General features: G+C 42.1%; 1 protein-coding gene across 1 annotated transcript in view; it reads left to right on the forward strand.

The window, feature by feature from the left end:
- Nucleotides 1-17,782, forward strand: part of LOC133554453 (protein kinase C and casein kinase substrate in neurons protein 1-like) — a 70,376-nt gene that overhangs the window by 26,756 nt on the left and 25,838 nt on the right. The window contains exon 2 of the mRNA XM_061903255.1: nt 9,765-9,894. Coding sequence (XP_061759239.1) covers nt 9,765-9,894 — 130 coding nt within the window. The remainder of the gene's footprint in view (nt 1-9,764; nt 9,895-17,782) is intronic.

Below are 17,782 nucleotides of genomic sequence, written 5' to 3' on the forward strand. Positions count from 1 at the left end.
TTATTCCCAAATTGCTAATGAAAAATATTTGCTGTTATTAAAATGTGTACAGGGTTTTTTGTTAATAATAGTCTTGTATGGCAGTGGTTTTCAAATGGGGGAATGCCTACCCCTGGGGGCACTTTAAGGTATGCCAAGGGGTACGTGAGATTTTTTTTTTAAACAATTCTAAAAATAAAAACAATTTCAAAAATCCTTTATGAATATATTTATTGAACAATACTTCAACAAAATATGAGTTTAAGTTCATAAACTGTGAAAAGAAATGCAACAATGCAATATTCAGTGTTGACAGCTAGATTTTTTTGTGGACATGTTCCATAAATATTGATGTTAAATATTTCTTTTTTTGTGAAGAAATGTTTAGAATTAAAGTTCATGGACCCAGATGGATCTCTATTACAATCCCCAAAGAGGGCACTTTAAGTTGATGATTACTTCTGTGTGTAGAAATCTTTTCTTTGAAATTGAATCACTTGTTTATTTTTCAACATGTTTTTAGTTATTATTATATATTTTTTTCCAAATAGTTCAAGAAAGACCACTACAAATGAGCAATATTTTGCACTGTTATACAATTTAATAAATCAGAAACTGATGACATAGTGCTGTATTTTACTTCTTTATCTCTTTTTTTCAACCAAAAATGCTTTGCTCTGATTAGGGGGTACTTGAAATAAAAAAATGTTCACAGGGGGTACGTCACTGAAAAAAGGTTGAGAACCACTGATGTATGGAATATAATGTAAAACATGATTCTGGAATACACCAAAAATATCAATTAGATTTTCATGACATTTGTATCTTTCTTCCTTTATTTTGAATAGGATTTGCAAATATGATTCCTGTTTACAACTTAAGTTCAAATTCAATTCAAATTGGAATTGAATTGGAATTTGGGAGCCACTCTCAATTAAATTCAGATTTGTGCGCAAGCCTGATAAACATAAATGTTGTATTTGCGCTGTCAGCTCCAAGTCTGCCCTTTTCGTATGAAGTTGCCTTGGTACCTCTGCCCTGTGGTCATAGCTAATTTACATGTTGACTCTCAATTTCTGTTGTGTCCCCGGCGTCCTATCTGCCCCTTTGCATTTCTTCCCACTGAGTTCCCTCCCCCTTCCAAAGCTGTTCAAGTGGCACACTGCAGGATTATCCCTCAGCCTCTGAGACACACTTGTTTGGTCGCACTCCCCGTCCTCTCCGGGTTCACTTCGGCAACAGAGGTCAACGTTTGTTTTGGACTAGACAATCACACATCGATCTTGATTCCTAAGTACAGTAGCAGTTTTTTGTTGGTTGTCCTGTTTTTTTCAAATGGAGCCCATGATGGTGAGTAAATATGCAGGAAATAAATACTCACATAAATACACAAATATTTTTAGAGGCATTTTTATCTTTCCACGTTATGTCTTATTTGTATGAGATTGTTGTGATGCATATTGAGTAGTACTAGAACCAGTCATCTGTGGCCACCTCCTCAGCAGTGAAACCCCTGTGGAATGTGAGGTGTCTTCACAGTGTTACAGGTGGATCGACCTCAATAACTAGAGTGTAAGACCCTTTTTGGTCTACTTACATTTCCACCTCCCACTGTTGTTTTCATCTCCTGGGACATGCTGTGTAACACTCTGAGCACTGTGCTTTGCTGTCTTTGGAGTCACCTTGCATTTTTGAAGTTGACCATTGTCGAAAACATTTCAAAAAATACAATGTATGATATTTTTTTTAGGGTCTAGCTTCTTGTCACTTTTTGCATTTTGCTAGGGGATTGCAATATCATGTTGGAGATTAACCGGCTTCGACATCACCAAGTGTTGTCGTCACAAACTCAAGTGCTGATTGGATGGCTAAATTGATGGACAGGCTGTTTGACCATCACCTTCGGATGGTTGCATAGATTACGGCTGCTTAACCGTCAGGCCGCTCTGGGCTTTCTTGTCATGACAAGACGCAAAAAGATAACATTAATTATGTCTCTGGGCTTGCAGTTTATCTTTTTCTACAGCTTCTTTCTGAGATATTTTAAAAAAAAGCTTCAATTTTAGACAGAATACGGCCCTTTCGATGGCTATAACTTAGTCTTATTATTAATTGAACTATAAATGCAAAATATATGTAATGCTGTGTGAATGTTGTCTGTCTATCTGTGTTGACCCTGTGATGAGGTGGCGACTTGTCCAGGGTGTACACCGCCTTCCAGCTGAGATAGGCTCCAGCACCCCCCGCAAACCTAAAAGGAACTAGCGGTAGAAAAAGGATGGATGGAAGGATGCTGTAATAATATGGAGCAAACAATAAAAAAGAAACAATTGCCTCAATTTATATAACATATTTTTCGGATTATATGTCACTCCCGAGTATACGTCACACCGGTTGAAAATTCTGAATAGAGAAGGAAAAAAACATATATTCGTAGCACTGGAGTATAAGTCGCATTTTTGGGGGAAATTTATTTGATAAAATCCAACACCAAGAATAGACATTTGAAAGGCAATTTAAAATAAATAAAGAATAGTGAACAATAGGCTGAATAAGTGTACGTTATATGACGTATAAATAACCAACTGAGAACGTGCCTGGTATGTTAACTTAACATATTATGGCAAGAGTCATTCAAATAAGTATAACATATAGAACATGCTATACGTTTACCAAACAATCTGTCACTCCTAATCGATAAATCCCATGAAATCTTCTTCCTCAATGTCGCTTCTAAACAACTCTGCCAACTCCAAAGGTATGCGCCGCTTCCTTTTGTCGTTTTCTGCTGCATATTTAAATAAATAAATAAATGGGTTGTACTTGTATAGCGCTTTTCTACCTTCAAGGTACTCAAAGCGCTTTGACACTACTTCCACATTTACCCATTCACACACACATTCACACACTGATGGAGGGAGCTGCCATGCAAGGCGCCAACCAGCACCCATCAGGAGCAAGGGTGAAGTGTCTTGCTCAGGACACAACGGACGTGACAAGGTTGGTTCTAGGTGGGATTTGAACCAGTGACCCTCGGGTTGCGCACGGCCACTCTCCCACTGCGCCACGCCGTCCCTTTCATTACGTCCAGCTTGTAATCTGCAGTACATGATTTCCTTTTTCGGTCCGATTCTTGTTTAGCCATTCTCAGTTTTTATAAGTTACCGCCAACGATGAAATGATCCATTTTAATAGCTACGGCAGTAGCATATAGCATATAGCAGTTAGCATTCCATGACCCACAATGCACTTCTGCCATGACCCTCCCTCGCCGAATTCTTATTGGTTGACGTGTGTGTGACGATTGCTGACATTTTCTGCGTCTCTTCCGCGGATGAGATGAATAATATTATTTGATATTTTACGGTAATGTGTTAATAATTTCACACATAAGTCGCTCTGAAGTACATGTCGCACCCCCGGCCAAACTATGAAAAAAACTGCGACTTATAGTCCGGAAAATACGGTATGTACCCCTAATTTAGTTGTAAAACACATATTAAAGGGGCCCTATTATGCAAAACCAACTTTTCTAACCTATTGGTACTTGCTTATGTGTGTAAGGGCTCTTCAAAAGTCCTGAAAATGTGAAATCAAACCGTGGAGGAGACAATAAAATGGTAAGTCATACGAGTACATACCATTTTATTGACCGCAAAAAGGGACAAGCGGTAGAAAATGGATGGATGGATGGATAAGAGTACATTGGAAATGTGTGAATGATACATCAGCTATGTTAGCTCAAGTTGTTGTGTAGCTAGCTTAGCCAAGTGCTACACCATCCCCGTCCTGCATGTGGCAAAATAAATAATGACTTTCCCAAAAACTACTTTTACTTGCATCAGTGCCTCCTGTGTTTGGCAATGGACCAGTTAGTATTATAATGCCTTGCAGCCTGGCTTCTGGTTTCGTCTCCCCGCATAGTCTCCTTGCTGCGCCGACAACGAAACCCAATGAGCTGCTGATTTTGCTATATCATCTGGGATGTTGTGTTGTGGGGAAAGTCACTCAAAACCAGTGGTGTGCCGTCAGGGCCATCAAGGCCTTCTCTACTGGCCTCACATAACACGAAATCATGATCAGAAATAAAGATAAAAGTATATTATTTATTTAGATTCCCTAAATATCAAAAAGTATTCCTATTCTCTTCATGTCATATTATGCTCCTTCCATCCATCCATCCATCCATTTTCTACCGCTTATTCCCTTTCGGGGTCGCGGGGGGCGCTGGCGCCTATCTCAGTGTTGTTGTTTTTAGGTTACAGTTTATATCCACTCAGAATTCAGCTAGCTTATGTTGCCATGCTGTATGAAAACTGCCCGGGTCTTCAGAATCAACAATGCAGGCGTCTGTGCACTTTAAGTGAACAGACACATACAGTTGATAGACAGTTGCCATAGCCAACCAGATCACTGTGATTGGTTACTCACTTGGGAGTCCCAGGCGAGTATCCAATCACAAGTTGCGAAAACAGGAAGAGGCACAGGAGCCATAGAAAGTCACAGAGAACTCACAAAGAAGGAGAGCAAAATGTTGATTAAATAGCAGAAGCAAGGCCATTTTCAAGAAGGATACTTATGAGAAACTACATTTTGTGAGACGTAGTCGACCGACACCGGAAGCTATCCTGGCGGTGAAATGGTTCGCATGCCACTTTCACATGAATCAAACAACTCAGAGCAGCACCACTGGCTTATACAGCTTCCGTCATCCTAGTCACTGCCGTTGTGTCCTTGGGCAAGACACTTCACCCACCTGCTCCCAGTGCCACCCACACTGGTTTAAATGTAACTTAGATGTTGGGTTTCACTATGTAAAAGCGCTTTGAGTCACTACAGAAAAGCGCTAAATAAAATATAAATCACTTCACTTCACTAATTCACTTCACACCGTAGAGGGGATCCAATGCACAGTAGTGCGCAAATGGGTTTCTGTATAGTATCTCTAGCCGTGTCCATGTGGTGACATAAATTACGGTATTTTGAGATGTGAAGTCGGACTAAGTAGGACGTTACTGAAGGCCTAGGTGAGAAACGCACGACTTGCCACTGCTCAAAACAGATGGCTGGTGCTGGTCGTCAATGTCCAAAGTGCACAATAAAAGCAGGAAAGCTAGAAAACTACAAAACATTTCTGCCGGGCAGGGGAAAATGCTGACTCAGCGTGAGGGTGTGTGATGAAATGGGGTTGTTCTGCATTTAACAACTGCGCCTCTCCAAATGAGATGTTTTGAAAAGGAGCAAAATGATGGCTTACAAATAGACTGGTCTAAAACAAAATCTACAGTATGCAATTTTTCACCAAAGAACCATCATTATATTATATGTAGCCTTAAAAGAAGTGTTTTAAAAATAGAAAAAAAAATCATAATATGATCCCTTTAGATAACCATTTGTGTAACATGCAACAATACTACTTGCATGCTCAGCTAACCATGTATTATTTTTCAAAACCACATGGATATATATTATGATAAATGGTAAAATCATCAACCAAAAACACAAGTTGCTTCTCATTGGATCCTAGCTTTGAAATGTCTTCTAATGGATTGCGGCATTCCATGAAAGCCTTAACCGACCCCTAATTATATAGGACTTTAGTAGGCCAAATCAGTGAACCACAGGCACAAGTCTTCCCTGATAACATTGTGATTGAACCCCTGAGAGGGAAAGCAAAAAGGGAGTTGTCTAAGAGGTGCAATTTCCCCTCACCTCGGTGTCACCATCTTGCAATTTCACAAAGATGCTATTTGTTGGGAAAAAAAAGAAGTCAGGATAATATCTTCCAATGACTCAATCAATGCATGCTGGGCGCACTGAAGTATTCCACTCTGCTGCAGAAGCAGTATGACAGATGCGCCATTGAGGTTACTGGCTGTGTTTAAACTAGATCTTCCTCATGAAGCAGTAACAGCTCGAGCAGGAGTGCAGATTCAGATATTAATTTAAAAAGACCTTGAGTCACTTACAGTTGTGATCAAAATTATTCAACCCCCACACAATTTTGGTGTTTTAGCAAGTTGGACATTTATTCCGTATTTTGTTTATAGTCATATCCAATAAAGATGCATTAAATAGACAAATGCAACTTGAATTACAACATTATATTTTGTAACATACCAAACAGTGTCATTTCTCTTAATATCTCATTGACAAAATTATTCAACCCCTTGAAGATCATAACTCTTAAGAACAGAATTTGAATAAGGTCTTTTCAATCAGGTGTTGAAACACCTGTAGATGTGATTAGAACCATAACGAGCAACAATTAAACTGATTGATAAAGACTGTGACGCTCAGCTTCTTGTAGATGGTCAATGGTGTATTTGCAACATGGTGAAGTCCAGGGAGTGGTCAAAGAAGTGAAGAGAGGAGGTAATTTCTCTTCATAAGAAAGGATATGGATATGGAAAACTCTGGAGTGGCCTTCACAGTCGCTAGACCTAAATCCTATAGAAAAGCTGTGGTGGGACTTGAAGAAGGCAGTTGCAGCATGCAAGCCCAAGAATATGAATGAACTGGAGGCCTTTGCCTAAGAGGAATGGGCTAAAATACCTGTAGATCATTGCAAGAAGCTGGTGTCCGTTTATGTATCACGTTTGAAGGATGTAATTACTGCCAAAGGGTGTTCTACTAAGTACTAAAGATGCGTGTAACTAGGGGGTTGAATAATTTTGTCAATGAGATATTAAGAAAAATGTCCTTTTTTGGTATTTTGTAAAATACAGTGTTACAATTTAAGTTGCATTTGTCTATTTGACACATATTTATTTGATATGACTATAAACAAAATACGGAATAAATGTCCAACTTGCTAAAACACCAAAATTGTGTGGGGGTTGAATAATTTTGATCACAACTGTATTTTAGTATATATTATATACAAGCACACAAAGCTAACTTGAGCTGTGAATGCTAACCACCCATTTTTGCTTTTTTTAGTTATTACCTTTTACGTATTACCATTAATAATAACAAAGAACATAGGCCCTGATTGACTAAAGGTTTGCGTGTTCCAAAACACGCGCAATTTTGATAGCACACGCACAGCTGATCTACTAAACGTGTGCAAAGTCGATTGCAGAATAAAGCGTGCAATCCATTTTGCGTCTCCGTCTCACTTAATACGCAAAATATATGCTAATCATCAAAACGCCCACAATACTGGGAGGAGAAAATACTACACGATCTAGCTCCAGCCTATCTTGCCGATTGTATTGTACCATATGTCCCGGCAAGAAATCTGCGTTCAAAGGACTCCGGCTCATTAGTGATTCCCAGAGCCCAAAAAAAGTCTGCGGGCTATAGAGCGTTTTCCATTCAGGCTCCAGTACTCTGGAATACTTTCCCGGTAACAGTTTGAGATGCTACCTCAGTAGAAGCATTTAAGTCTCATCTTAAAACTCATTTGTATGCTCTAGCCTTTAAAAAGACCCCCTTTTTAGACCAGTCGACCTGCCGTTTCTTTTCTTTTTTCTCGTCTGTCCCCCCCTCCCTTGTGGAGGGGGGGACATGGATGAAGTACTGTCTGTCCAGAGTCGGGACCCAGGATGGACCCTCGTCCAGAGTCGGGACCCAGGATGGACCGCTCGCCTGTGTATCGGTTGGGGACATCTCTGCGCTGCTGATCCGCCTCCGCTTGGGATGGTTTCCTGTTGGCTCCACTTTGGACGGGACTCTCGCTACTATGTTGGATCCACTTTGGACTAGACTTTCACCGTTATGTTAGATCCACTATGGATTGGACTTTCACAATATCATGTTAGACCCACTCGACATCCATTGCTTTCGGTCCCCTGGGGGGGGGGTTCTCATAGTCATCATTGTCACTGCCACCGACGTCCCACTCGGGTGAGTTTTTCCTTGCCCTTATGTGGGCTCTACCGAAGATGTCGTTGTGTTTTGTGCAGCCCTTTGAGACACTTGTGATTTAGGACTATATAAATAAACATTGATTGATTGGGAAAATGCAAGTATGATTATTTGGCACGCGCATTGTGATTTATCATCACTGTTTATTGGCAACACTAAATTGGCCCTAGTGTGTGAATGTGAGTGTGAATGTTTTCTGTCTATATGTGTTGGCACTGTGATGAGGTGGCAACTTGTCCAGGGTGTACACCACCTTCTGCCCAAATGCAGCTGAGATAGGCTCCAGTATCCCCCGCGACCCCAAAAGGGACAAGCGGTAGAAAATGGATCGATGGCTGAACAGATGTTTTAGAAGCATTATTTCGGACGGGCACACTGACAATTCCGAGCTTGGCTGCAGAAAATCCTCCATATATAACATTTTGAACAATAAAAAATTAAAAATATTAGAGAAATCGTCTATTCAGCGTTATTTTATAATTGTATATCTGCGAGAGGAATTAAGGGGCTGATTAAAACAAATGTTTTGTATTTTTTTAATGCCGTTTGTTTTTTTCACGTAGAATATATTTTATAAAAATGTTTCCTATATGAAAATCATGAGCGGATTAAGTGCAGCCTCTCCCCAATGAATGCACCATCAGTAGTAAAAACAAATTAAAAGTGGTGTCATTGTACATGCACTGCTGAAAAAAAACCCAAAACATCACACGGGACCCATCTCACTCCGGACATAAACTTTTTGAACTGCTGCCCTCCGGCGGGAGATACAGGACAATAAAATTCCAGACAGACAGTTTCAAGAACACTTTCTACCCGAGCGCAATAGTGTCGCTGAACACAAGGCATAAAGAAGGACTGTGCATGTGAGCTGTGTGCTTGGTATTTTATGTTTCTATGTGTTATTTTGATCTATTTATCCTAGTACCATGTTCTTATGTTTTTTTTGTCTTTATGAATTTGCACTGGATTAAATTGCTTGTCCAGGGTGTACCCCGCCTTCCGCCCGATTGTTGCTGAGATAGGCGCCAGCACCCCCCGCGACCCCAAAAGGGAATGAGCGGTAGAAAATGGATGGATGGATGGATGGAAATTGATTGTTATTTTTTTGTACAATGTACAATGACAATAAAGAGCTATTCTATTCTATTCTATTCTATTCTGGATTGCTTTTAAAATGCCCATAAAAAGTGGTGCATGTCTCCTTCATGGTTGAAAACATAGCAAAACATCACATGTAGGAGCATGATCAAATGAATGTGCAGTAATTGAGTGTCTCCGTGACGATACCCTGTATAGTTCACGCAAAATTCTGGTTTAAATAAGGTGGTGAGAACCATTTTGTAAATTGTGCACGCAGTCTTAGTAAATCGCACACGCAACACGCCCACTAATAGTACAAACTATTTTGGTACCAGGATCAAAGTAGATCAGACCCTTAGCAATTCACAATCCATTGAAGAGCTCCAAATAATGACGTAAGCAAAATATATTTATCACAGTTCAACACAGCTTCTTGTGCTTTGGCCATGGTGTAGCGATATCAAACACACATTAAACAAAAACAAACGTTTTTTTTTGCCTGACAGGTAACCAGCAGTAATCTTTTTGCAGAAAATATGTGAAGAACGGGGCAAGGTTTGCTATGTGTAAAGATTCAGGGTCATGCATGTGTAATAGCAGTCAGTCTTTTCTAGGACACGCCATGTGATGGCCATTCTCACTCCTTGGGGCAGTGAACTGGATGCATAGCTGAGGAAGCTATTTTTATCTCATTATTATGAGGATCTCACTGAAAAAGTCTCCCTCGCTAATTGCCATGTTGTAACCCAAGGCCGGCTTTGCTGATTTTGGGGCTAATAGACGTATACGTCTCCCTGCATGTTGTGTAATCCTCTCGTACTGTCTTCCAGCGTACGAGGAAGCAAGCATCCCTGCAGAGGACAGTTTTGGCTGAGGAAGAGTTTTGTGACGTCCAGGACAATGTCTGGCTCCTACGATGAATGTGCAGGTGCCGACGACACCATGGACAGCTTTTGGGAGGTACTAACACACAAGCCGCCACATTAAAGCTTCAGTGTCGCACTGTTGCAAATAAAAGCATACTATAGCTTTTTTTCTATATATCTAAATAGAAATAAAACAAGTATTTCTCCATGCTTCAAATTCAAACTCAGAAAATTTATTTTTACCGCTGTTTTATATTTTATTTCATAATACTCACACTAGTTCAATTGGTCGACGCCATTTGCATACAGTACAATACACATTGGGCAACACGGTGGAAGAGGGGTTAGTGTATGAGGGGCCGTTAGGGACATTATTCAGAATTACCTATTACATACACTACTGAAATGCTCTCACACAAACAACTGAAATGTTTTTCTCTCACACACACTACTGAAACACTCTTATACACACGACTGAAATGCTCTCACATAAACAACTGAAATGTTTTTCTCTCACACACTACTGAAACACTCTTATACACACTACTGAAATGCTCTCACATACACTACTGGAACGCTTCTTACATACACTACTGAAATGCTCTTACATACACTACTGAAATGCTCTTACATACACTACTGAAATGCTCTCACATACACTACTGAAATGCTCTCACATACACTACTGAAATGCTCTTTGTATTACGTCCTTGTTGAAATGGTCATGCAGCTGTGTGGTGACTCTGAAATAACAATGTAAAAATCAGATCACATGAAAACAGCTAAGACAATATAAGTCAGACGGGAAAATTCCTTTTTAGACATTATGATTTGCTCGAGTGGCTAGGGGACGTCAAAAAAATGGATTAGAAAAGACAGATTTAAAATAATAATACAAAAAAAAAAAAACATTCCAGCAGCGGGCCGGATGTTGGACGTTGGAGGGCCGTAGCCGGCAAGCGGGCAGTAGTTTGGGGACCCCTTATCTAATCCAAAGAAAAGCGCTAAATAAATGTAATCTATTATTATTACTATTCGATCAGCTACCGACGTACTACGACGTGACTCACATTTCGACATGTTACCATAGCAACAACTTTGCAAACATTATTAGCTGATTTGACTGTGTACTTTTTCCGTTTCCTCCGAGATAAACGGCAAGTTTGCAATAGAAGTCAGACTCTTAGGAGCCGCAGAAACATTAGTTTCTAACTTGTTTGTAGTGGAGGCACACAAGGCTAACTGCTTAATGGCTACAGTGCTATGTTGCCTTCCATTCCGTGGGATTCAACAATCATTTAGAAATAAATAATGTCTAATTACCTTTTCCTCCTCTTGCCCCGATGTCCATGAGGTAGAAGGTTGCGCTTGATAATGCTGCCGTGCACTATCGCAATGGAACGAGTGCTCCAGGCTGCTTGGCTGTCGGGAGGACAATTAGCACCGCTGTGTGGCAGCTTAGGTGTCGCGCACACAGGTGCAACCCACGGCGGCAGCCCGACCCTTGTTGCATTCAAAGTGTTCTTATATTTTCTGCTGAAGCCCTAAAATTATGAAGTAGAGCTCCTGCCTCGGTTAAGCTACTTGTCGGCAGTTAGGCAGACATTTTGTTCACAAACAACTTGGCTTAAAAAAAAACTGAAAGGGGCGGGCATTATTAGTGACCGGAACCGGAATGCAATGTCGCTCATACACACTAGTAAGATGCTCTCATTTACACTGGTAAGATGCTCTCACACACTGGTAAGATGCTCTCATACACATAACTGAAATCCTTGCACACATACTACTAAAATTGTTGTCTCTCACACGCAAGTGGTATGTGTGTGTGTGCGTGAGAGTAAAACATTTTAGTTGTTTATGTGAGAGCATTTTAGTTGTTTATGTGAGAGCATTTCAGTGGTGTATGTGGGAGCATTTCAGTAGTGTATGTAAGAGCATTTCAGTAGTGTATGTAAGAGCATTTCAGTAGTGTATATGAGAGCATTTCAGTAGTGTATGTAAGAGCATTTCAGTAGTGTATGTAAGAGCATTTCAGTAGTGTATGTGAGAGCATTTCAGTAGTGTATGTAAGAGCATTTCAGTAGTGTATGTAAGAGCATTTCAGTAGTGTATGTGAGAGCATTTCAGTGGTGTGTGTAAGAGCATTTCAGTAGTGTTTGTGAGAGCATTTCAGTAGTGTATGTGAGAGCATTTCAGTAGTGTATGTAAGAGCATTTCAGTAGTGTATGTAAGAGCATTTCAGTAGTGTATGTGAGAGCATTTCAGTCGTGTATGTGAGAGCATTTCAGTAGTGTGTATAAGAGTGTTTCAATTGTGTGTGTGAGAGAAAAACATTTCAGTTGTTTATGTGAGAGCATTTCAGTGGTGTATGTAAGAGGTAATTCTGAATAATGTCCCAAAACGGCCCCTCATATTAGTGTGTCTGCCTCACAATACGAATGAACTGAGTAGTCTTGGGTTCAATTCCGGGCTCGGGATCTTTCTGTATGGAGTTTGCATGTCCTCCCCATGACTGCGTGGGTTCCCTTCGGGTACTCCGCCTTCCTCCCACTTCCAAAGACATGCACCTGGGGATAGGTTGACTGGCAACACTAAATTGGCCCTTGTGTGTGAATGTGAGTGTGAATGTTGTCTGTCTATCTGTGTTGGCCCTGCGATGAGGTGGCGACTAGTCCAGGGTGTATGCCGCCTTCCGCCCGATTGTAGCTGAGATAGGCACCAGCGCCCCCCGGGACCCCAAAGGGAATAAGCGGTAGAAAAGGAATGGATGGATGGATGGACAATACACGTTCACGTGCATAATGCAGCCAAGTCATAGTCATGACTGTATTGCAACCTCGAGCATTCTTCCTGATAACACACACAAATCATAGGAGACACATTCGCTCACTCCTTCTGATTGCATTTGTGTGCTCAATAAAGATGTGTCATTTATTGAATGCGATGCAATCAGAATGACTTAAAATTTGACTGGAAATGATCCACCAAGTCAGGGAAATTGCTGGTCATAACGGTGAGCAAAACAACGCGCTACTTGGCAGCACAGGCGCTGTTGCTTCTATCTTTATCTTTATAAACTTGATTGTTTGAAAAGATAATCGTTACTTGATATTTCCAATGAGTCGATCAAAGAAATGGGGTCAGATGCCCATCTCTACCGAAACCTATGTTAATATGCCTCATACAGACTCTAATACACAATTGCATTTTCAGCTGTTAGGTTATTGTGTACATTGTGAAATATTTCTTCAACAGTTTATCATCTTTTTAATAATACCTTGCAGAAAATAGTTGCTCTAGTTAACCAACATTTAATAAATGAAAGATAATAAATATCATGTCCTGAATGAATTTAGTTACTAATTCACATATACAGTCGTGATCCAAAGTTTACATACACTTGTAAAGAACATCATTTCATGGCTGTCTTGAGTTTCTAATAATTCTACAACTCTTATTTTTTGTGATAGAGTGATTGGAGCACATACTTGTTGGTCATAAAAAACATTCATAAAATGTGGTTATTTTATGAATTTATTATGGGTCTACTGAAAATTTGACCATATCTGCTGGGTCAAAAGTATACATACATCAATGTTAATATTTGGTTACATGTCCCTTGGCAAGTTTCACTGCAATGAGATGCTTTTGGTAGCCATTCACAAGCCTCTGGCAAACTTTTAGTTGAATATTTGACCACTTCTCTTGACAAAATTGGTGCAGTTCAGCTAATTGTGTTGGATTTCTGAAATGAACTTGTTTCTTCAGCATTGTCCACATGTTTAGGTCAGGACGTTGGGAAGGCCATTCTAAAACCGTAATTCTAGCCTGATTTAGCCATTCCTTTACCACTATTGACAAGTGTTTGGGGTCATTGTCCTGTTGGAACACCAAACTGCGCCCAAGACCCAACCTCTGGGCTGATGATTTTAGGTTGTCCTGAAGAATTTGGAGGTATACCTCCTCTTTCACTGTCCCATTTACTCTCTGTAAAGCACCAGTTCCATTGGCAGCAAAACAGGCCCAGTGCATAATACTACCACCACCATGCTTGATGGTGGGAATGGTGTTCCTGGGATTAAAGGCCTCACATTTTCCTCTCCAAACATATTACTGGGTATTGTAGCCAAACAGCTCAATTGTAGTTTCATCTGACGTCACATGGACACAGATAAGACTTTCTGGAGGAAAGTTCTGTTGCCTTTCCAAAGTCCTGACTTAAACATGTGGACATTGCTGAAGAAACAAGTCCATGTCAGAAAACCAACAAATTTAGCTGAACTGCACCCATTTTCTCAAGAGTTGTGGTCAAAAATTCAACTAGAAGCTTGTGCATGGCTACCAAAAGCGCCTTATTGCAGTGAAACTTGCCAAGGGACATGTAACCAAATATAAACATTCCAGTATGTGACACGATGGCGACGCATGGTGGATGCGCGTTGTCACCCCAGGGATGTAAGAGGACCAAGACAGGCAGGAGTTGCAGGTAAGATGAGATTTAATACAAAACATAAAATAACACTAGTACAATATATAAAGAAAGGCGTGCCGAACGCACGGAGAGCTAGGCTAATAATTAGCAACTAGAGCAAAGTACAGGAATCGATGTGCAGTGCGCACGCGAAGCTAAGGCGAGACTTAGCAATAGTGATTACAAAAAAGAAGAACCAACGTGCGTGTTGCAAGTAGCAAACAAGACTAAATACTAAAGCAATCAATGAAAAACAGGTGTGCGTCGAAAACAAGGGGAGGTGGAACCAATGTGAAACCATGGAGACCAGATAAACAGGAAGTGCTCAAACTAAGGAACGGAAGAGTCCAAAATCACAACAGTACCCCCCCCCCCCCCCCCCCCCCTTCAAAGACAGATCCCAGATGTCCCAAACAAAGCAAAGGAACCCCCCACAACCAGACAGTCCAAAAGTGACGGGAGGGCGGAGGGAGGACATGGTGGAGGGTCCGCAGGTCCTGTGTCCCCGAATCCACCGAGGACACATCAGGTGGCGGCGGCGGGTGGAACGCCGCTGCCGCAGAAGTTTTGGCGGGCGACCTCGTAGAGGCCACATCTGTGGCAGACGTGGAGGTGGACGCGCCTGCTGAGGCGGACGCCCGGGGTACGGCCACACCCATGGCCGACGTGGAGGAGGCTTGGCAGCAGCAGACGAAGGTGCGGGGGCTGCAGCCGAAGCAGGCACCGATGCTGATGTGGATGCCGGCAGAGGAGCAGGTGCTGAGCCGGCAGAGGAGCAGGTGCTGAGGCCGGCAGAGGAGCAGGTGCTGAGGCCGGCAGAGGAGCAGGTGCTGAGGCCGGCAGAGGAGCAGGTGCTGAGGCCGGCAGAGGAGCAGGTGCTGAGGCCGGCAGAGGAGCAGGAGCTGAGGCCGGCAGAGGAGCTGAGGCCGGCAGAGGAGCAGGAGCTGGTGTTGGCTTCAGCCGAGGAGCTGGTGTAGGTGTGAGCTCCAGGCTTGGAGCAGAAGCAGATGTGGGCTCCAGCTTTGGAGCAGGTACTGGTGTGTGATCCAGCCAGAGGTCGGGTGCTGGAGTGAGATCCAGACCGGGGTCAGGTGCTGGTGTGTGAACCAACACAGAGTCAGAAACTGGAGTGGTATCCAACCAAAAATTAGAAACTGGAGTATGATCCAGACCGGGGTCAGGGACTGGTTTGTGAACCAGCTTAGGAGTAGGACTCGGCCTACGACTCAGTCCACGAGTCGGACTAGAACTAGGACTACGACGAGGGCTAGGACTGAGACTAGGACTTGAACTACAACTAGGAGTATGACTTAAACAGGGGCTTGGACTACAACTAGGAGACTGACTTGAACAAGGACTTGGGCTAGGACTCGGACTACGACTCAGTCTACGAGTCGGACTAGCTCTTGGACTGCGCACAGGTGGAGGAAGTCTAGCTGGTCGTTTCGGCTGAGTGGGTCGCAGCTGTGCTACCTCCGCAACACAGCTGCTAGTACCAGCCCCTCCCCCAAGAGGCGGATTCCAGACGACCTTATGGTCAGCGATTGACCCTAAGGGTGGGTGGTGGGAGGTCAGGAAGAGGGTAGACTCCACCCCATTAGTCTGTATGAGGAGAGGATTGTTCTGAGCAGCAAGAAATTTCTCCTCCAGCTCCAGTTCAATCAAAACTCTCCTGTACCACTCGTCCATCCAGGCAGGACTGTATTTTTCCAGGTCAGTTTCAAAATCAGGTGACGTGGGGGTAGGATGTGAAATAGGCTGAGATGTGGGCGGGGCTTGAACCATAGGGGGTGGGGCCAAAGTAATGGGAGGCTGATCTTGACAATTAACAATATACTGAGGGTGACTAGAATCAATATAAATGTCCTGATACTGTGTGAAAGTATTATTACTGTCCAAGTCTTTGGAAAATGGCTGAGATATATCGTCCACAATAAAAAAATCTTCGGTGAAAATATCATCAATGGTGGAAGGCATTACGTCACCAGGGGGCGTTCACGAAATGACGTCACCGTGATGGACCGGTGGGCCGGAGGTATGCCCTGGCCTTACAGCCCAGTCGGAAGAGTGGTTGGAATATGGAGAAAAAACAAAACTTCCAAACCTCAGGGAAGAGTACTGGGCTGTTGTCTGCGCGCTGCTGTCCGGGGAAAAAGTCTTCGCGGCTTGGCGAAGGGAAGACTTTTGGTGGTCCACTGCGAGGTGACGTTGTGCTGGTTGGTTTCTGACACGATGGCGACGCATGGTGGATGCGCGTTGTCACCCCAGGGATGGAAGAGGACCAAGACAGGCAGGAGTTGCAGGTAAGATGAGATTTAATACAAAACATGAAATAACACTGGTACAAAATATAAAGAAAGGCGTGCCGAACGCACGGAGAGCTAGGCTAATAATTAGCAACTAGAGCAAAGTACAGGAATCGACGTGCAGTGCGCACGCGAAGCTAAGGCGAGACTTAGCAATAGTGATTACAAAAAAGAAGAATCAACGTGCGTGTTGCAAGTAGCAAACAAACCAACCAGAAGGAACTGAGGTAACAGGCAGGACTAAATACTAAAGCAATCAATGAAAAACAGGTGTGCGTTGAAAACAAGGGGAGGTGGAACCAATGTGAAACCATGGAGACCAGATAAACAGGAAGTGCTCAAACTAAGGAACGGAAGAGTCCAAAATCACAACAGTATGTATACTTTTGACCCAGCAGATTTGGTCACATTTTCAGTAGACCCATAATAAATTCATAAAAGAACCAAACTTCATGAATGTTTTTTGTGACCAACTAGTATGTGCTCCAATCACTCTTTCAGATATTATTAGAAACTCAAGACAACCATGACATGATTTTCTTTACAAGTGTATGTAAACTTTGACCATGACTGTATATCACAAATATTGTCCTTTTAAGCACCGCACATGGTGGATTAATTAAAAAATAAAAGTCTTAGCGTTGAAACATAAAAAATTGCACATTTGCATTGTAACATTATGTATGTTTTTAACACTATTTGGATGATTAATTGATTATTGTTAAGTTCAACAGTAGAGTTATTGAGTATAGAACATTGTGCAAAACTGAAATATGCTCCATGTTTGGTGAGATGCATTTGGTGTGTGAGAAAATACTTAAACAAAAAAAAACAAACAAAAAAAAATCAGTGTTAATGAATTCCCTCTCGTACAGAGTCTTCTTTGTGTCACAGCGGCACAAAGAGCCTCAGTCATCATGACTCTGAGGAGGCCTTTTATCCTTGTGCACCTGCTCTACACAAGTGCTGCAAACACACCCTTCCCTCCGCATTTGTAGGTACAGACTCCACATGTACGTTGTTTGCAACACACACACATTGTCAGCCCTCTCCTCTCAAACTGTGACGTCACACGCATGGTGAAGCCACAGCCAATCCCACTGGGGCTTTGTTGTCAGTAAACACATTAGGCTGCTTCTTCATGAGACGGGCATGTGGCTAAATGCATTTTACACACGTACGCACACACCCAGTCTGCGTTC

This window comes from Nerophis ophidion, linkage group LG06 (assembly GCF_033978795.1).
Source record: "Nerophis ophidion isolate RoL-2023_Sa linkage group LG06, RoL_Noph_v1.0, whole genome shotgun sequence".
Lineage (NCBI taxonomy): Eukaryota > Metazoa > Chordata > Actinopteri > Syngnathiformes > Syngnathidae > Nerophis > Nerophis ophidion.